The sequence below is a fragment of the Pyrus communis genome, chromosome 10, assembly GCF_041283825.1.
Source record: "Pyrus communis isolate YQ-2024b chromosome 10, ASM4128382v1, whole genome shotgun sequence".
NCBI lineage: Eukaryota > Viridiplantae > Streptophyta > Magnoliopsida > Rosales > Rosaceae > Pyrus > Pyrus communis.
In genome coordinates, this window is record NC_142574.1 from 32,636,590 (window position 1) to 32,657,027 (window position 20,438).

Sequence of the window (20,438 nt, forward strand, 5' to 3'; positions counted from 1 at the left end):
AGGTCTGTTCTTTCTACTGTATTAATTTTCAACAACTGCAAAACATTATTTCTCAAGAAATATTCAGTTTTATAATGTTCATTCATTTTAGAAGTTACCTCTACGCCTTCCACAGTTGTGCTTCTTAAATTGATGTGATCTCATTGGACGGATTTTTGTTTATTTTCCAATCCATCATCACCGTCACTCATTTCAGTAAGCTTGTGTCTCTTCTTCCTCATCTTCTCATTTCGCTTCAATTCCTTTTAAGTTGTCCTCACATTCATGTGTAGCTTTGGCACAATGCTTCCTGTCCAAGTTTTCAAGATGTGTTTTATCGGTTTGCATAAGCTGATAATCTCGAACGTATCCAATTTCTTTGAATTCAGTTTCAACCTTGGAGAATATTCTATCGACAACCTGCAGTGGCTCTGTCCGTTGGAGAAAATATACAAGATGAGCAAGCAGATTTTCCAATATATTAATTAGACATTTTTCTGAGTGAAAGTCGCAGCAACAACAGATCAAGAAGCAGCACATGTTCAGCAGGGCAGGGCAGTGCATTTTGTTACTGCTGCTGCAGACTTAGCGGGTCTTGTCAAACTCGGAACAAGTAGAGAGCTGATTCGGATTTGAGTGTAAAGAGGGGAAAACACGGCTCTTTCCAATTTGGCTACGCTTCTCGGCTATGCTATATAAACTCAAATTATAAATACAAATCAAACAAAAGTATGCATGATAACAGATCTTTAGCATAGAAACAAGCCTCTTTATTCTTCACCAGTTGCCCATAACTTAAAACAAAGACAATGAAATTGTGACATTATATTGGGGAGAAAAGAAGAAGAACCCAAATGAAATATTCAAATGATAACTATAAACCCATCAGTAACTTCAGCTGCAAGATTGTGAATTTGAACTACACATTCTGCCCCAACAAAAAGCTTATGTGATTCAATACGCCTTACGCTTGCCCCATATTGATCTCCTCTTGGAAAAGCCAAGAAGGCAGCATAAGGGGCTGAAAATCCAGTCATCGATTTTCCGAAACATGACTATGAAAGATTGATACATAGGAAATTGCAGCAGGCCAAATAGAGGGACTGGGAAAAATGCAATGGGGTAAAGTATAGACTTGGTCCATTTCTTCTCTACACGAATCAAGAGCAAAATGGTGGCGGCAAAAGCGAGCATAGTGGCGCCATTGACAAGAAGAGCAAGATGAATCCAGTCATGATCTTGCGAGGAAGACTTTTAACGAAATATGGGTACTCGAGAGGGGAGGAGAGGACCGAGAGAAAGAATGCCACTGAAGATAATGAGCAGGCGATGCCCACAACGTCCATGCAGGCGAAGAACAAAAAGAGAGGATCGTCTTGGAAAAGAGGAAGGCCATTTTGGTCACTAGTACCCCCAGGAATGGCGTAGGCAGCTGCAAAGACCACAGTGGCCACTAGTACCGCCACAGTTGAGCATGACTGAGCCGTTTCTTTTACCCATTCTTGTGCCGACCCCAGAAGACCCTCATGCTGGTAGTTGAACAGCTCCTCAGCTGTCTGATCCTTCTTGTTGCGGTGCAAGATGTACCGAGGCGGTAGTATCTCTTTTACACACTGACACAAACACACGTATACATTTATCATGTTGATGTATAGATTTTGGAACAGAGGTATTAATTTGTCTGACAACATAATTCTTCTACCAAGTGAACCGACTAAATTAGTACCATAATCTAACAACGTAAGTATTTATATTTTATCAGGTCCAGCAAGAGAACATTACCAGCGTCCAACGTAGCTCTTCTTGCAATTGCATTGCAGGGCCAATTAGTTTCTGAGACAACGCTTTAGTGTAATAACCCCTATCTGCAGCCTGGTGCAATATGGTGTTGCCATCGCAGTCTATCCACTCCTTCAGCCTCAACATCACAGTTGGTTTGCTTTTGATAAGATTAAGGATCTCTTTCCGACGGTTCCTAATGGCTAGATGCAATATGTTGCGTTCGTCATAGTTAACGTGCTCGACTGCCTGAGGATGCTGCTCAAGTATCTCCTCCACAATGGGCATAATTCCTGTGATGGTTGCTATAAGCAATGGTGTAAAGTTGTAAACTTTATACCTCGGCGCATTATCTGAAATGGTTGTTGCGGCTTCCGGTCCTTTTTCACCTCCATCATCACCTTTTCCCTTATCCGATTTGGATGTTTTTGCGGCTTCCAATCCTCTTTCACCTCCATCGTCACCTTTACCCTTATCCGATTTGGATGTTTCTGCAGCTTCCGGTCCTTTTTCACCTCCATCACCACCTTTTCCTTTATCCGATTTGGATGCTTTTGCGGTCGCCTTTCTTTTTTTACTGAGATTGTACCCTAAAGAAATGGTCTTGGGTATTGCTTTCTCATAAGTATTCAGGCAAGAATAGTCCGACTTAACGAGCTTGTGGATGATTTTCTTTAGTGATTTTTGGTTTTTTTTGTCCTTCCATATCCTGTAGATTATGCCGTCCTGTGAGCTTCCTATTCCTACCCATCACATGATCAAGCATACGTATACATTAGCTAACATGTCATAGGGAGATGTTATCGGCACTCTAAAGAAGTTGTCATGCACTTCATCTTCTCATATAAAATCATAAGGATTGAGTAAATAATGCTTCTTTTCTAGAGTTCGAGTATCAAGTGTTCATTATGATGAAAATGCACTGAGGAAAGAGCAGAAAGTAAACGAACTTTTAGCAAGGGAGTCCCATAGTGAAGAGTAAACCTTCGCAAAGCCTGCAAAACATTTATGCATGTACCTCCATCAGAAACATTTTTAAAAATGCCGATTAACGGAGCGCTTTAGCTAGCTAGCTGTGTACTTTATTTGATTAATAAATTAGGTTACCTGCAAGCTTGTTCCGAGAGAGAGACTGACGGAGCGTCTGGTTGCTATCTAAGTTGATCTCTACATCATCCTTCTGATTGGGTGTAACCACATCTCCTCCATCAGGAAGGCCTGCGTATATAATAACATTAAGTAGGAGATTACTGCTTCATATAAATTAAAAGTGTGGACGTGCACACAGGTGTATATATAGCAGTACGTAGATTAACCGTGCATACAATAGTAAATGAGCATCTTCCATATGCTTTGCTGAAATTGTGGCTGGAAGGCAGTTGGCATTTGAGCTAGCAATTGAAGGCATGTCAATCCTTTATCTTCCTTTTGGTGCGCTAGGTAGTCGTAATAGTTCTCCAGTAACCAAAGAGCAGTCTCTACATTTTGGAAGATAAAAGATCAAGCAAGAGTTATTAATCAGCAATATTAAGAATCAAAGTGTGCATTTTCAGAGAGAGACCGAAATGTTGCCCGATGACTGCCACATGAAGAATGGACATTTTGTCCTTTCTGTGGAAGTGCCTCCAAAGATTGTCCGGATTATCCTCCTCCAGTTTGCGAGCATAAAACTTGACCAAGTCAGTGTGACCAAGAACAGCCGCCCTAAAGAGCGGAGTTTCTCCTAAATCGTTCCGAGTCTCCAGCAGCGGCAGCGCATCATTCTCTTTATCATTACTGATGATGACCTCGCCTTCAAGTCCAACAGGCTCGTTGAAGTTGCTCACCAAGTACTCTGCCGCCTCCACACTTCCAGACAAACTCACGTCGTGAAGAGTATTGTTTCCGGTGTTATTCAGTTTCCTCACCGTGCGTCTCTTGTCATAGCTGGTGGTTAGTATATTGATCAACATTTCGAGGATTCTTTTGGCTTGTGATTTGCTGCAGCAAGAAGCCGCAAGGTGAAATGCAGTGTCCCTGCCCACCGTCATTGGAATGAGCAATTCACCTGGTTTGCCCTTATAGTAATTTGTCACGCCTTCCCAGTCATCCTCCATGGCACATAAATAGGGACCTTTGGAGTCTTCAATTTTTTTCAATTTACTCTCTCTCGTTTTGATCACTCCGATCCACGGCTACCGTTTTCCAGTAATCCATCTGTGTGCAGTATACTAGCTAGCTTGGCGGTGTGTAATGTCGTGGTGTTTGCTAAGATTTATAGGCCCAGCTAGCTGCTGCTATTGCTGCTTTTACGTACTTCCTATCCCGATTTATAGTCCCAGATAGCTGCTCCATCAAATGGTTTCTATTCCGATTTATGACTAAAATTGTAAACAGCTTATATGAAATCAACCTCCATAAGAATATGATACTGATTCCTCCTCCATAAGCTTATATGAGAGCAGCTTATATGGCAACAACAGAGAAAATGTAACAAGAGTGTGCAGGAAGCTAAAACGGTGCGCGTTCATTATTTCACCTTGTAGAATATTACATCTCGATTCTCATGTCCTTGAACAGGTACATACATATAATTAACACGACAAAAATTGCAAGGGGTGAGCTTTGTTCCAGGGAGTCAGGAGGGGACTGCGGCCTTCCTTGATTAGCACAAACACGCTACCATTGTCTTCCCTCGTAATCTGAGCTCTAACATCAAGGTACGTTGTTAGTATGCAATTGAATCTAACATTTATGAGAGGAGGGACCTTGCATGTGTTTATATGAGGTTGTGTTATTCCCCATATTGTCAATTAGTTTTATTATGAAACCTAAATTTTTTTCATGGTATTAGAGCAGATTGCGCCACGTGTGAAGCCAAACGGCCACACGCGTTCCATGTCACCCTTTTGTGTTGTCCACATGTTAGGCTTGAAAATTCGCCACAAGCATTCCATGTCACCCTGTTGTGTTGTCCACATGTTAGGCTAAAAAAATCGCCACACATGAAGGAGCATGTTGAAAATGAGTCTCACATTGATCGGTCTCCTCCTATGCATGGGCTTATAAAAGATTGAGCTACTCTTCATATTACCAATTGATTTTATGATGGAGCCTCAACTTTCTTCAGTTAGCTGGCAACTCGAGATGGGTAAACCTTTGAAGGGTGTACTTTTGTCATCAGCTGTGTAAATATCTTTGATTTTCTGCATAATTGGACAAGGCAACATCCTGCACTAAACAAGTCATTTTAGACGAATAGAATCTCTCCACAAGGATTGGAAAATGGAATCCCTCATCTCAAGGAACTTTTGTGTTGTCCACTTGTTAGACTTGAAAATTCGCCACACGCATTCCATGTCACCCTGTTGTGTTGTCCACATGTTAAGCTTAAAAATTCGCCACACATGAAAAGCATGTTGAAAATGAGTCTCGCATTGATGGGTCTCCTCCTATGCATAGGCTTATAAAAGATTGAGCTACTCTCCATATTACCAATTGATTCTATGATGGAGCCTCAACTTTCTTCAGTTAGCAACCATGACTTGGCATGGCAACTCGAGATGGGTAAACCTTTGAAGGGTGTACTTTTGTCACCAGCTGTGTAAATATCTTTGATTTTCTGCATAATTGGACAAGGCAACATCCTGCACTAAACAAGTCATTTTAGACGAATAAAATCTCTCCACAAGGATTGGAAAATGGAATCCCTCATCTCAAGGAACTAAAGATAATCGAATTAATTCAATCTAAAACTTAACAATGACTCTAGCAAAAGCATTTTGTTCCTATACCATATCATTAAGCACTTTAATCAATAGGCTTTTGGGGATTAATGCTTGGAAATGTTTCGCTAAAAAGAACTTATTCTCATAAAAAGATAAGCACATCAAGTGTTGCATCCTTCCCATTCATTGTGCCAGAGACCAATCTTTTAGTATGAACCTATAAGATAAAACTGGGACATATTAAACGGATACCACCGAATTAACAGTACAAACTGCATTGAAAGGCAATTTTAATTACATGATGTATAAATCCATGGAAGCCAGGAAATCAGAGCTGCAACTATCGCAGCTTCAGGAACCACGCACGGTCCTCTAAGAGTTGATTGCAGTGCAAACAGATACACACACACAGATGCAAGACACTAGATCGGAAGCGTTACCAAATATATACATACATGTTCGCATCAATGTGGTTTAAACTTCACATACATACCCTAGCTAAGACGCTGTCATAAAATGAACCTCATAGATGATCTCACGCAATCTTGGTTGCTTTTGCCCTTGGTCTCTTTTCGATTCTCATAGATGATCTATACCACATCTCCTTGTCTACTTTGAACATTTGTGAAGCATAACCTTGAACTTGGTTTTATTGTACTTGTCTATAAACTATTGTATCGTAATGTTGTCATTTTCTTGGCTTCAAAGCCTTTCTTTGAATGTAACATTTCGCGTATCAACGTAAAGGCAAGAGATGTGATAAATGTTAATGATGGTTTGAGGCCTTCATAATTTCAGCCACTTGTATATTACTTGTACAAAAACACAAAAAACAATTTGTTTTTTTATCCAGCTCAACGTTATAGATGGTGATGAAGACACCATCAAAAGCAAGTGTTTGGTGTTAGCAACGTCCTTGCATCCTCCTATAAATTCAAACCATAAATTAATGGGTAAATTACATTTCATCTCCTCAAGTTTGTAATTACAATCCCATACAATATCTTTAAAACATTTCAATTTCATACATTTACTTGTTATTTATTTTAATTTTATACGTCTGTTAGAAAATTTATTAATTTTTCTATTATATGCTAACGTGGACGTCCACGTAGATGAATAAATAAGAAAATTCAAAAATTCCATGACAAAAAGAGTGGTTAAAATTAACGAATTAAAAAAATAAGAAAATAAGAAATTTTAAAATTTTAACCAAACGTCGAGAGTATGGGTTCGTTCCAGACGCTGGGAAAGGGGAGAAAGAAAGGTTACTAGATATGAAGATGGGGGAAGACGTGGAGAAGAGAAGTGGGCCCATTTGTATCTTAATTTTGTTTTAGATTAATAGTATATTTAAATTGGTTTTATTTATAAGAAAATTAATGAAAATGGTTTGAAATTTTTGAATTTTAACGATAAAGACAAAATAAATGGTAAATTGAATAGTACCATAATTGACTTTTTAGTGTAAAAATGTGGTTTTTCGTTAAAGTAAACAATACCACGGGTTTTTCGTTAAAAATCCTTTTTATTTATTGATTAGATTTTTTATCTATTTTTTATTTACATGGCACAATTAATTGCCACATCAGAAATAAAAAATAAAACTCATAGTTACCACATTATTATTTAACAATCAAACTAATGGTTTAACTAACAGACGTATAACTTTGAAATAAAATAATAAGTAATGTATGCATGAAATTGAAATGTTTGTGAGATAATGTATGATGTGACATCCCACATCGCCCAGGAGAGTGATCCTTAAATGTGTATTCTCATATTTACCTAGCACGAGATCTTTTGGGAGCTCACTGGCTTTGGGTTCCGTAGGAACTCCGAAGTTAAGCGAGAAGGGGGCTAAAGCAATCTCATGATGGGTGACCCACTGGGAAGTTGCTCGTGAGTTCCCAAAAACAAAATCGTGAGGGAGTAGTAAGCCCAAAGCGGACAATATCATGCTATGGTGGTGGAGCGGGCTCGAGAAGTGATCTGCTCGGGGCCGGGATGTGACAATTTGGTATCAGAGCCTAACCCTGGCCGCGTGTGTGCTGACGAGGATGTCGGGCCCCTAAGGGGGTGGATTGTAACATCCCATATCGCCCAGAGGAGTGATCCTTATATGTATATTCTCATCCCTACCTAGCACGAGGCCTTTTGGGAGCTCACTGGCTTCGGGTTCCGTAGGAACTCCGAAGTTAAGCGAGAAGAGGGCTAGAGCAATCCCATGATGGGTGACTCATTGGAAAGTTGCTCGTGAGTTCCCAAAAACAAAACTGTGAGGGAATGGTAAGCCCAAAGCGGAAAATATCGTGCTACGGTGGTGGAGCAGGCTCGGGAAGTGATCCGCCCCGGGCCAGGATGTGACAGTTTGGTATCAGAACCTAACCCTGTTCGTGGTGTGCCGACGAGTACGTCGGTCCCCTAAGAGGGGTGGATTGTGACATCTCACATCGCCTAGGGGAGTGATCCTTAAATGTGTATTCCCATCTCTACCTAGCACAAGGCCTTTTGGGAGCTCACTGGTTTCAAGTTCCGTAGGAACTCGGAAGGTAAGTGAGAAGGGGGCTAGAGCAATCCCATGATGGGTGACCCACTGGGAAGTTACTCGTGAATTCCCAAAAACAAAATCGTGAGGGAATGGTAAGCCCGAAGCGGACAATATCGTGCTACGGTGGTGGAGCGGGCCGGGGAAGTGATCCGCCCAGGGCCGGGATGTGACATATGAGGTTGTAATTGACCTCAAACTTGAGTGTGCAAATTGTAATCTATCCTAAATTAATTCTCCCCAATTCTCATTAATTTCTATTTTGATTTCTGTTTTTATTTCTATTAAATCATAAAAAATTGAAGGGGAAACGACATACTTGTTGGAATGAGAGAACGTCATAGAAGAAAATGTTTGCTCTATCCTCTCAGCCCACGCCACACATCACATTTCCTTCCCTTTCACTCACCTCTCTCCTCGACTAGAAACATTCCCAGGGCCGGGATGTGACATATGAGGTTGTAATTGACCTCAAACTTGAGTGTGCAAATTGTAATCTATCCTAAATTAATTCTCCCCAATTCTCATTAATTTCTATTTCGATTTCTGTTTTTATTTCTATTCAATCATAAAAAATTGAAGGAGAAACGACATACTTGTTGGAATGAGAGAACGTCATAGAAGAAAATGTTTGCTCTATCCTCTCAGCCCACGCCACACATCACATTTCCTTCCCTTTCACTCACCTCTCTCCTCGACTAGAAACATTCCCAGGGCCGGGATGTGACATATGAGGTTGTAATTGACCTCAAACTTGAGTGTGCAAATTGTAATCTATCCTAAATTAATTCTCCCTAATTCTCATTAATTTCTATTTCGATTTCTGTTTTTATTTCTATTAAATCATAAAAAAATTGAAGGAGAAACGACATACTTGTTGGAATGAGAGAACGTTATAGAAGAAAATGTTTGCTCTATCCTCTCAGCCCACGCCAAACATCACATTTCCTTCCCTTTCACTCACCTCTCTCCTCGACTAGAAACATTCCCAGGGCCGGGATGTGACATATGAGGTTGTAATTGACCTCAAACTTGAGTGTGCAAATTGTAATCTATCCTAAATTAATTCTCCCCAATTCTCATTAATTTCTATTTCGATTTCTGTTTTTATTTCTATTAAATCATAAAAAATTGAAGGAGAAACGACATACTTGTTGGAATGAGAGAACGTCATAGAAGAAAATGTTTGCTCTATCCTCTCAGCCCACGCCACACATCACATTTCCTTCCCTTTCACTCACCTCTCTCCTCGACTAGAAACATTCCCAGGGCCGGGATGTGACATATGAGGTTGTAATTGACCTCAAACTTGAGTGTGCAAATTGTAATCTATCCTAAATTAATTCTCCCCAATTCTCATTAATTTCTATTTCGATTTCTATTTTTATTTCTATTAAATCATAAAAAATTGAAGGAGAAACGACATACTTGTTGGAATGAGAGAACGTCATAGAAGAAAATGTTTGCTCTATCCTCTCAGCCCACGCCACACATCACATTTCCTTCCCTTTCACTCACCTCTCTCCTCGACTAGAAACATTTGAATGGAGCAATCCAAACAGTCAAATAAGAACAGTATCACACTAATTAGGTATTAATAGATCTCCAAGTCTACATTAATTAGGTATGGAAAATGTTAGGAAGACCATATTTTGAAACCATATATTGCAAATCACATGATGTGGTGGTTGATGATTATTTTTTTAAATGATTTAAATAATGAATTCAATAATCAATTGTCACATGATATGATTTACAAAATATGATTCAAGAAGATGATCACTCTAGAATCGCCCATTAAGCATTATAATTGATATCAGTATTTTAATTTGGAAAGAAGAAATGTGAGAATTGAAGTGCAGAAAATTCTATCCACGATTAAGGATGCCATAGATATACAAATGACAATTATACAAATCTATAAAAGCATGCATGAGACGTTATCTTTAGCATACAATTTGCGACAAGCCCTTCATTCTTCACTTTTTTTTCTTTTCTTTTTTTTTTTTGAGAACCTCAACCATACGAGGGAATTTTATTGATATGAAAAAAAAAAAATTACACCTAATTGGGGAGACATAAACCTAAAATCTTTCATTCTTCACTTATTGTCCATACTTGTGGATAAACCTAAAATCTTTCATTCTTCACTTATTGTCCATACTTGTGGATGAAGACAATAAAATTGTATAAATAGGGGAGAAACAAGAAAATCCGAAATGTTCAAATGATAACTACAAATACTTTGCTGTAAGATAGTGAATCTGAACAACACATTATGTTCGAACGAAAGGTTATGTGTCGTGCTTCCTGGTTCAGTACGGCTTACTCTTACCGCATATTGATGTGCTCTTGGAAAAGCCGAGAATGCGGCGGAAGGGGTTCAAAACCCAGGCCTCAATTTTTTGAAACATGACTTTGAAAGAATGATACATAGGAAATTGCAGCAAACCGAATAGAGGGACTGGGAAAAAGGCAATAGGGTAAAGTATAGACTTGGTCCATTTCTTCTCGACTCGAATCAGGAGTAAAATGGTGGCGGCAAAGGCGAGCATGGTGGTTGCCATTGACAAGAAGAGCAAGACGAAACCAATCATTATCTTGCGAGGAATGTTGTTGATGAAAAGTGGGTACTCGAGAGGGGAGGAGAGGACCGAGAGAAAGAATGCCACAGAAGATAATGAGCAGGCGATGGCCACAACGTCCATGCAGGTGAAGAGCAAAAAGAGAGGATCGTCCTGGAAAACGGGAAGGCCATTTTGGTCATTACCCCCGGGAATGGCGTAGGCGGCTGCAAAGACCACAGTGGCCACTAGCACTGCCACGGTTGAGCATGACTGAGCCGTTTCTTTTACCCATTCTTGTGCTGACTTCAGAAGTTCGTTATGCTCATTGTAGAACAGCTCCTCCGCTGTCTGATCCTTGTTGTTATGGTGCAAGCCATAATGAGGCGGTAGTATATCTCTCACATGCTGAACAGTGGACACGAACACGGACATTTATCAGGTGGATCAATTTTACTCAATCAGTAAAAGAAGTATTTGTCTGACAATATAAGTCTAGCAAGAGAACATTACCAGCATCCATTGTAGCTCTGCTTGCAATTGCATGGCAGGGCCAATTAAATTTTGAGACAATGATATAGAGTAGTAACTCCTATCTGCAGCCTGGTGCAATATGGTGTTGCCAACGCAGTCGATCCTCTCATTCAGTCTCGACATCACACTTGGTTTGCTTTTGATAAGCTTAAGGATTGCTTTCTGACGATGCTTAATGGCCATATGCAAAATGTTGCGTTCGTTTTTGTTAATGTGCTCAGCCGCCTGAGGATGCTGCTCAAGTATCTCCTTCACAATGGACACACTCCCTTTGACAGTTGCTATAATCAGTGGGGTAGAGTCATAAACTTTAGTCGTCACCCCCTTATCCGATTTGGTCGCTTCTGCGACCTCCTTTCCATTTCCCTCTGATTTGGTTGCTTTTGCGGCTGCCTTTCCTTTTTCGTCTCCGTCGTCACCATCTTTACTAAGAGTTTCCACTGACCCCAGAGAAATGGTCTTGGTCTTTGCTTGCTTGTTACTGATCAACCAAGAATAGTCCGACTCAACGAGCAGGTGGACGATTTTCTCTAGTGATTTTTTGTTTTTCTTGTCCTTCCATATCTTGTCAATTATGCCGCCATGCGGGCCTCCTGTTCCTATCCATCACATGATCAAGCATATATAATTAACGTGTCACAGGGAGATATTATCAGTATTCTAAAGAAGTTATCATGCACTCCTCATCGTCTCATGTAAATCACAAGAAATGAGGAAATAATGTTTCTTTCCTAGAGTTCTAGCCAAGTGTGTATTATGATGAAAATGCATTGTGGAAAAGACGGAAAGTAAACAAACTTTTAGCAAGGGAGTCCCATAGTGAAGAGTAAACCCTAGCAAAGCCTGCAAAACATTTTATGCATGCACCTTCATTAGAAACATTGAAAAAATGCCGATTAACGGAACGCTTTAGCTAGCTAACTGTGTACATATTTGCTTAACTAATTAGCTTACCTGAAAGCTTGTTCCTAGAGATGGATTGACGGCGCCGCTGGTTGCTATCCAAGTTGATCTCTACATCATCTTTCTGATTTGGTGTGACCACATCTCCTCCATCAGCAGGAAGGCCTACGTATAACAATTAAGTATCCAGATTACTGCTTCATAAAACAAACAAAAATAACAAAAAAAAAAAAACGTGCGTGCACACACACGTATATAGAGCAGTACGTACGTGCGCACACATGTAGCAGTGTGTCGAGTACTGGTACTTACAATAATAAATTAGCATCTCCCATTTGCTTCGTTGAGATTGTGGCACAAAGGCAGTTGGCATTTGGGCTAGCAATTGAAGGCTTGTCAATCCCTTATCTTCCGTTTGGTGCGCTAGATAGGGGTAGTGCTCCAGGAACCAAAGAGCAGTCTCTGTATTGTGGAATACAAAGGAGAAAAAGTCATTAATCTGCATTGTGGAATCAGTGTGTGCATTTTCTGAGAGAGAGAGAGAGAGACCGAAATGTTGTGCAATGATGGCGATATGAAGAATGGACATCTTGTCATTTCTGTGGAAGTGCCTCCAAAGATTGTTCGGATTATCCTCCAGCAGTTTGCCAGCATAAAACTTGACCAAGTCAGTGTGACCGAGAGCAGCGGCCCTGAAGAGCGGAGTTTCTCCTAAATGGTTCCGAGTCTCCAGCAGCGGCAGCACATCATTTTCTTTATCAGTACTACTAGCACTAGTACTGATGATGACCTTTTCCGGATCAGGTATGTTGAAGTTGCTCACCAAGTACTTTGCCGCTTCCACATTGCCGGATGCACTCACCTCGTGAAGAGTATTGTTGCCGTTGTTATTTGGAACCCTCAGAGCGCATCTATCTTCATAGCTGGTCGAATTTCTGAGTATATTGATCAACCCTTCGAGGACTCTTTTGCCTTGTGTTTTGCTGCTCAAAGAAGCCGCAAGGTGAAATGCAGTGTCCCCTTCCACCGTCATTTGATTGAGCAGTTTTGCCGGAAATTTCTCGAAGTATTCCTCTACGCCTTTCCAGTTATCCTCCATGGCACATTGATAGGGACATTTCAAGTCTGGAATTCGCCTTAAGCTATCCTCTCCCTCTGTTTGATCCGGCTGAACCCTGTTTTGATTGGGCACAGCCGCTAGCGTTCTCCAGTACCCCATTTTTAGTACTATCTAGCTTCGCGGTGTGTACTGTGGCATTCGTCAGCTTTGATTTATAGGCTAGCTGCTGCTGCTACTGCTTCTGCTATATGCTTTACTTAATTACTTAACAAAGAATGTTGAATAATAAAGCATAAAAGGATCGAACAGTTAAAGGTTACCATTTTCCAGCTGTATATGCTTTACCCTACAAGCATCAGGCTTTGCTTAGTTTATTAGTTTTCTTTCGTACATTCTTTTCACCGTGCAACACATGTATGTCGAGCCTTAATTAAGGAAGGGATAGATGGGAATCAGTTGTGAGACTCACATCACAGCGAACTAGTTCGAATTGTCTGGTTTTTAAGTTGCATTTCATAGAACATCCATGCAAAATCTTAACAAAATAAATAATTGAGGCATGTAATTGAGTTCAAAGAAATTGAGAAACACTATGTTCTAAGAAATATTGATAATTTATCCATGACAATTAGATGGGCAAATAGTTTCTGGTTGCATTGAACTTTTGTAAGAATTGTTCTATGAACCGAAGCTTACAAAATAGACGATATAGATCGTTCCATAACTAATCCCTATTTTTCTAAAAATAAGAATCCCTTCTCTTATTAAATATGTTTATATATATTGTAATTGAAAAAAAGGATCAAATCTCATTTAAATTCTAAATTACAGAGAGGAGATTCGAATTTTATGTGCAGAAGTCTGCTATGCACAACATTGTTTCTCAAGCATATTGAGTTTCATTCATTCACTGTAGAAAATTACATCTCATGTCCTTGAACAAGTTATACATACATACATATATCACACCATAAACGCTGCTAAAGTGAGTTTTGTTCAGGGATTCAAGAGGGGGCTGCCTTCCTTGATTAGCACAAACACGCTGCCGTTGTCTCCCCTGCTAATCCGGAGCTCTCCATCGAGGTACGTGGTTAGCAACCACGACTGGGCATTACTTGAGATGGAGAACTTAAAAGGGGGTCGACTGGAGATGGTCTTTACAACAGATGAAGCAGTATCTTGAACAGAATTGAGCAAACCTTTGAAGGGTGCGAGTTCGATTTTTTGTCCTAGAAACTCAACATTTTCGGGTATCACCAGCGAGTCTGTTAGTTGTGGGGTGCCAATTACGCCTTCTTCAAACTTAATCTGAACCAACAAAGTAATCGAACAAAATTCATTTACGGCCAAATCAACTAAACCAACAGTTTCATAAATAGTTTCCAACGTTCCAAAGAACCATTTTGAATTATGTTTGTTCTTTCAAATTTAATGGGCTAGCTTTCAAGAGGATATAAACACTTGGACAAAAAAGGGCACACTTGGACACAAAAGGGTTGGATCATGCAACCACCATATACTTTGGGTGAAGTTCTATTACGGTTCTGCAGTTTACTAATTGCTACAAAAAGCTTAGTTCCATCAATAAAATAGCACGTGAGCGATACATGTGCAAATAAACTTGGGGTTCGGGGAGGTGTAAAAACATCTCACGTGTGCCGCTCGCGTGCTAATTTCTTAAACAAATGAGGTATTTAAGCAAACCATCTTTGAATTGTAACAATTAGTATCTACGAAAGTAATTGGCCACAAATGAAATACTCAAAGTGAAGTAAAACTTCGCCCAAACCACATCAAAGAAATTAATCAAATCAAGTTCATACATACACTAAGCAATGAAAAGGGAATGAATTAACCAAACCTGGACGCGCTTGGGGCTTCGGACTTCAAATGTCGCGTTGGTGCTGATGGAAGTGGTAGCCAGCGGTCCAGCAAACTGGACAGAGTTTTGTACGGTGAAATTATCAGAGTCAATTGTCTGAGATATCTCTTCAACCTTCACCAATGGAAGCGTCCCTCTTGACAACAACGGAAACAGACCCGCAAATGAAGTATACCTATAAAACAAATTGTCTAAACTGAATCACTGAATTTAAGTCAACAAATTCTTTTTTTTTTTTTTTTAACAATACGATATTTAAAACTACTCTAAACCGCGCAAAGACCGTGCAAAATAGTGGCCACACTGCCATACTAAGGAGCTTACAACAAACAACAATCAAGCCTTATCATACTAAGTGCGGTCCGCTGTATGAATCCTAGAACAACACTGCGTTCGGTTCTGTGCCAAGTCTTCCATTAGCTCTACTTCATATCTTTTCTTACAATCTCTTTCAAAGTTCATAGGTCTTCCTCTCCCCCTTTTGCATTGAGTCTCCTTCTCACACTCACATCTTCTAACCGGAGCATCTGTAAGTCTTCAGTTCACGTATCTAAACCATTTTAACAGATTTTCTCTCATCTTCTCTTCAATTACGGCCACTCTAAGGAGCCTAACAAAACAAATTATTTACTAAACTATATAAAGTAGAGAATAAATAGTACTTATTATGTAAATATATTTTAATAAGTACTATTAAATAGTCTAGGATACGAGAAGGTTATAACTGAAAGAAAGGAAATCAATTAGTCATTCTTCAAAGTTTCATTTATTCAATGACCAGAATTAAATGAGAGTATATATCTGAAGACGTAGAACAAAAATTTTTTTATTTGCATCAACCTTTCGAGGGGCTCATTCAAGACTTACCCGTACTATTACTCAACAGAAAATAAGAGCTTAGGTTTCGGATCATCAGGATAGAGGTAGACAAAAGAGAGATTTTCATCGGTTGTGGATCACTCAGATAAATACAGTAATTCGCAAGAATAAAGTATACTTCAGCTATAGTAAATTTATACACTATATTTATTAGGATTCCTCTTTGCATAATAGGTGCTGTAGCCGGTATTCGTGTGATCGGTTTAATCAGTATTTTCTTTTATGGTTCATATTCCGAATTAAGTCCATCCCTGTAATAATCAGATGAACTGAGTTGTAGACATGAACGCATATGAATTCAACGGGATCCCCTGTAAGTCCCGTTAAGTTCTTAATAATCATAATATTTTTTTTTAGAGGTGTTTCAAAAACCTCTACCTTTATGTAACAACTTCGTTAAATGATTACTCAATAGTATCTGTCAATCTGCGAAGACGAATAAAATTTTTATTTACTTACTTTTTATGTAACAATAGTTTAGTCTATGTGTTGAATTTTTTTATTTAAGTCACATCTATGAATTTTGATTAACACAATTAGTGGGCTGTAAGTAGAGTATAATATCACTAAATTGTAGTGACAAATAAATAGGCGCAGTTGGAGCTACTTACGCTAGAATCCATTTGCCATTGAGGAGAGGCAAGGCCTCGGTCGGAGCCGGAGTCGGGTTTTTGGCCTCCAACTGGGTAATAAGCTCCACAATCTCGGCCCGGGTCTCGCTGGTGGCGCTCAGCCCACGGTCAGTCCCATAAAACGAGTCCACCAAAGCCTTCTTCAGCCGACTGATCTCCGCTGGCTCCGGCTCAGCCGGCTTCTCCTCCACGGCCACATTTACATCCCCGCTCGACTCGACCTCCCTCTCGTCATCGTTCGCCGATCGGACCCGGGTCGATGGTCGGGCCCCGACGATCAAGTTGAATTTGTTGGTGGATTTGGCAGCGGCGATCCCGACAGAGATTCGCGCAAGGAGAAGGCAAGGCTTGGAGGTGAGACGGTGGCGTGGCGGGTTTAGCAATAGAGGGTTTAGGGTTAGCTGCGAGACGAAGGACATGTTTGGGTGCTTTTTTCTTGAGCTGAGATTTTTGTGAAAAGCAGGGAGAGTGAAGAAATGCTTCTGGCTTTTCTTGTTTCAATCACCGAGCTTGGGCAAATTGATGAGCAGGGCTCGAAATAGGGAGGGAGTTGAAGCCAGTTCTATGGGAAAACCCAATTATGTCCTCGACTCGATTATGCTAGATATGATTGTGGCCTCTTCTTTTCTTCCTCCTCCCCTTTTTTTTTTATTTTTTTTTATACCATAAATAAATAATTTACTCTTGTTCTGTTTTTGCGTTAATAATACTATTCCAACGGCATATATTGATTGAAGGCCCTCTAATTTTCCGTAACTTTCTGTTTGTGTGGTCACGGTTAAGTCACGTCAATATTTTATATTACTATTTCTTTTTGTCTTATTATCTTTATAAAAAAATAATATAAAATATTAACGTGACTTAACCGTGATCATACGAAATAGGAGGGCACGAAAAATAAGAGGACAAATAATCTGCCTCTATATTGATTTGTGTCCAATCAACTGGATATTGCTTAGAATTTCACTCAAACTTGCTAATTTAATTAAAAAATTACGCTTAGTATCTAATATCTGTTAATTTTCTGAACTAATTTGTTGTATGTAAAAACAAAATGAATTTGCATATTGCCGCTCACAATTACCATGTTTTGAGATAGGATGGGAAAGGCAAAATGGTACTCACACTCCCAAAATCATGTGGGAGAAGTACACATGGATCCTGTCCACAACTGCAAAATTTATGGTACAAATTTATGTCGACGAATAAAACAAACTACAAAATTAATGACATGTTTCAAAGTTGTACTTAAACGACAAATCACATTATGGGAATATGCGAGAGCCAGAGGGGACGTCGTCGTTTTTATACGATTTTGGTAAACCATATTTTTTTGGTTGTCACTCTACCGTTTTGTTTGGTCAGTTTTAAGCTTTATGATTAAGTGGGTGAGGAGCTCATGTCTTCACGTTCTTTTTCTTCCTTTTTATAGGAAAATATTATACAGTCAGATTTACTCGATGGAATATGGACCGTCGGATGCGTGATGTGAGTTTTAAGTATCATTTTCATTTTCATAAATGCACTCACATATTGTTGTTGATTACATAAAAGCTCAGCCGATTTCAAGATACATCAAAAATTTTGAATTGACTTCTTGTTGTGAGTTGAAATTCGTATATGTATTTACGTTTCACTTTCCCAAGTTATGAGTCAAATAAATATACGAGAATAGATTCCCGATTACACGGTCACACCCAAATGTTTATTCGTAAGAGGTTAGTAACTTAATACTGTTGGAGACATACAATTTTCGTGTAAACCATGACAACACCAACCAACCAAGTTCCCCAAAATCTCTTTATCTTGCTCAGCATTGAATAATTGCCCTTAGTTTTTGTGAAGATATATTTGGGTGGATTTGGGCCTTGAGAGTGGGCTTTCGGGTTTTCCTGGACTGGGGAAAGGCAAAGATGACAGCTTGGGTGGGCTTAGAACTTATGGGCTATAACATTATTTAAGAAAATTTAAATAGATATTTGCGGGCACAAGTTTGACATTTCTGAAGGTAATCCGAATTGGCACGAGTTTATGGAATTCGGAAATTGAATTGATATTCATTCATGAAATTTTTTGGATCGGAGTTGAAAACATGTATTTTTTTTATCTGATTAGGCCGAAAATCAAGCAATAGTGATGTTCAGCATTAAAAATAAAAACCGTCACTATGACATCTTCATGTTTAAAAGTTGTTTGGAAAATATACATGTGAAGTTTTTTCGATGACCCTTCGAATACTTGGTATGGATCATTTTTGTGTTCCCTAAGTGTTTGATGCAATGCATGTTAATCATATCTCGAAAAAAACTCTGCATGTTACGTCGTGAACACTCGACAAATTCTCTTCATAACACTTATCATATTACTTCAATATATATTGATATCTGTTGCCATATTTAAAAACTTAAATATTTAATACTGAGACGCTCAACATTGGAATCCTAACTTTAATTACTTCGTCGTTGCTTCAGAATGCAATGTATGCATGTACCAACATCATTCACGAATCATTGAATTTTTTTTTTTCTTGGTCGCTCATATATCATATGTAAATGTGGTTTGCCTTATAATAGAAAAATATGAAGGCCATTGCATGTATATCAAAAGACCGAATATATTATTGGTAGAAAATGAATTTCGTGCAAAATTGTTAATTAAATAATGAGGATCTCAGCAAACATGGTTGCCGGCGAATATTTACCACTGAAATTACAAATTAAATCACTAGGATTAATAAAATTAAGAACACAGTCAATGCCCCTAATCCTTATAATTATGAGATGGTAATCGAGGTTCGAGCAGAATGTTAAAAAGTGAATCCTTGATGAAAAAATGAATCTTGTATATGTTTAAAAAATTCCAATTTCTTCACGGAAACACTTATGCTACATAACCAACGAAATCGGAGCAATACAGACTTGCATGAGCCCTGCTACGTTTTGAAATCACGTTATTAAATTATCAATCACACTATTACATTAGCCTTTGGAAGGATTTTCTCCCTTTTATGCATTGAGGTTAATCAGCATTATTATTTTGACTTACTAATTAATCAGCTGTGCTTTGCATTGCAAAGTTGTTCTCAATTGCATCTGTGTCTTTTGAGCGCAATCAATGCAAAGAGCTTTATTGGTAGAGGGACAAACTTTTTTTAGTCACATCATTGCACATATCAAATAATGATTGAACTCACACCAACTTTAGGAAAGACTTTTTTATTATGGTTGGAACACATAACAAAATACCACATATCATTGTATAATTAGAAGAAAAAAAATCTTATAATTATATAATAATATGTTGTGTTTCACCCCGTATGTCATACACGTTAAAAAATCTCTCCAACTTCACATAAGCCGCCTTCTGATTTTAGAGGGATTTTATAGAAGTACATATGAGTTGGGTTGAACTTAATTTCCCCTTTGTGCTTAATTTGGTACGTTTACGTATTTGAGCATTAACGAGATTTTGATTTGTAGCTATGAAACTTTACGAAGTGCACTATGCATATGAATTGTGCTAACCATAGCAAATAGCCCAGTGGTGAGGGCGCAAATTTCGGCTCCTAAAATATCAAAAAAATGAAGGTTTTGGGTTCGAGGCTCCAAGCTGGTGAGTCTACTTGACTTTGGCCAATGGGAGGCTGAAATGTCTTTGTGAGTCTTTCCAGCCTCCATAATGAATGGATAACTGTAACTTGCTATCAGTTATTCTCATTTTTTAAATAAAACGGGTATATGAATTTTGCTTTAAATTGTTCTTATATGAAAATAAAAATTGTTGTGTGTATTACTCAACAAAAACAAAAACAAAAAAATTAAGGGAATTTTGATGAAAAGTTTTCAGTACTGTTCATTTAAAAAAAAAATCATATTTTTACATTAAAAAATCAATTCTGATACTATTTATTTTACTTTTTATTTTATTTTTATCGTTTAAGTTCTTTTCATTAATTTTCTTAAAAATTAAAG

The 20,438-nt window shown here is 38.7% G+C and overlaps 2 protein-coding genes and 1 pseudogene across 3 annotated transcripts; all 3 read right to left on the reverse strand.

Annotated features, from left to right (window-relative positions):
* Positions 1 to 727: 727 nt before the first annotated feature.
* LOC148693942 (uncharacterized) lies at positions 728 to 3,876 on the reverse strand (annotated as a pseudogene). The gene is made up of 6 exons (XR_015952516.1): positions 3,320 to 3,876; positions 3,084 to 3,236; positions 2,866 to 2,976; positions 2,709 to 2,753; positions 1,762 to 2,501; positions 728 to 1,592 (listed from the first exon to the last, which is right to left on the reverse strand). The product of XR_015952516.1 is annotated as an uncharacterized LOC148693942 (transcript).
* A 6,301-nt stretch (positions 3,877 to 10,177) lies between these two features.
* On the reverse strand, positions 10,178 to 13,312 carry LOC137727756 (uncharacterized). Its single transcript, XM_088678275.1, has 6 exons — positions 12,564 to 13,312; positions 12,327 to 12,476; positions 12,066 to 12,179; positions 11,910 to 11,954; positions 11,091 to 11,710; positions 10,178 to 10,985 (listed from the first exon to the last, which is right to left on the reverse strand). Exons 1-6 carry the CDS (start codon positions 13,231 to 13,233, stop codon positions 10,329 to 10,331), a joined length of 2,256 nt encoding a protein of 751 aa, XP_088534401.1. The 5' UTR covers positions 13,234 to 13,312; the 3' UTR covers positions 10,178 to 10,328.
* Positions 13,313 to 13,950: 638 nt separating this feature from the next.
* LOC137728852 (Plastid-lipid associated protein PAP / fibrillin family protein) lies at positions 13,951 to 17,064 on the reverse strand. The gene is made up of 3 exons (XM_068467636.2): positions 16,447 to 17,064; positions 14,936 to 15,131; positions 13,951 to 14,382 (listed from the first exon to the last, which is right to left on the reverse strand). Exons 1-3 carry the CDS (start codon positions 16,884 to 16,886, stop codon positions 14,071 to 14,073), a joined length of 948 nt encoding a protein of 315 aa, XP_068323737.2. The 5' UTR covers positions 16,887 to 17,064; the 3' UTR covers positions 13,951 to 14,070.
* Positions 17,065 to 20,438: the final 3,374 nt, after the last annotated feature.

What these genes read in the sequence shown, in the direction of transcription:
- LOC137727756 (XM_088678275.1), bottom strand. Translation starts at nt 13,233, where the DNA reads ATGGGGTACTGGAGAACGCTAGCGGCTGTGCCCAATCAAAACAGGGTT. An exon ending in ATGGGACTCCCTTGCTAAAA is followed by an intron (nt 11,711 to 11,909) that starts GTTTGTTTACTT and finishes TGTGATGGATAG; the next exon opens with GAACAGGAGGCCCGCATGGC. An exon ending in CAGAGCTACAATGGATGCTG is followed by an intron (nt 10,986 to 11,090) that starts GTAATGTTCTCT and finishes TCCACTGTTCAG; the next exon opens with CATGTGAGAGATATACTACC.
- LOC137728852 (XM_068467636.2), bottom strand. Translation starts at nt 16,886, where the DNA reads ATGTCCTTCGTCTCGCAGCTAACCCTAAACCCTCTATTGCTAAACCCG. An exon ending in AATGGCAAATGGATTCTAGC is followed by an intron (nt 15,132 to 16,446) that starts GTAAGTAGCTCC and finishes TTTGTTTTATAG; the next exon opens with GTATACTTCATTTGCGGGTC. An exon ending in GAAGCCCCAAGCGCGTCCAG is followed by an intron (nt 14,383 to 14,935) that starts GTTTGGTTAATT and finishes TTGTTGGTTCAG; the next exon opens with ATTAAGTTTGAAGAAGGCGT.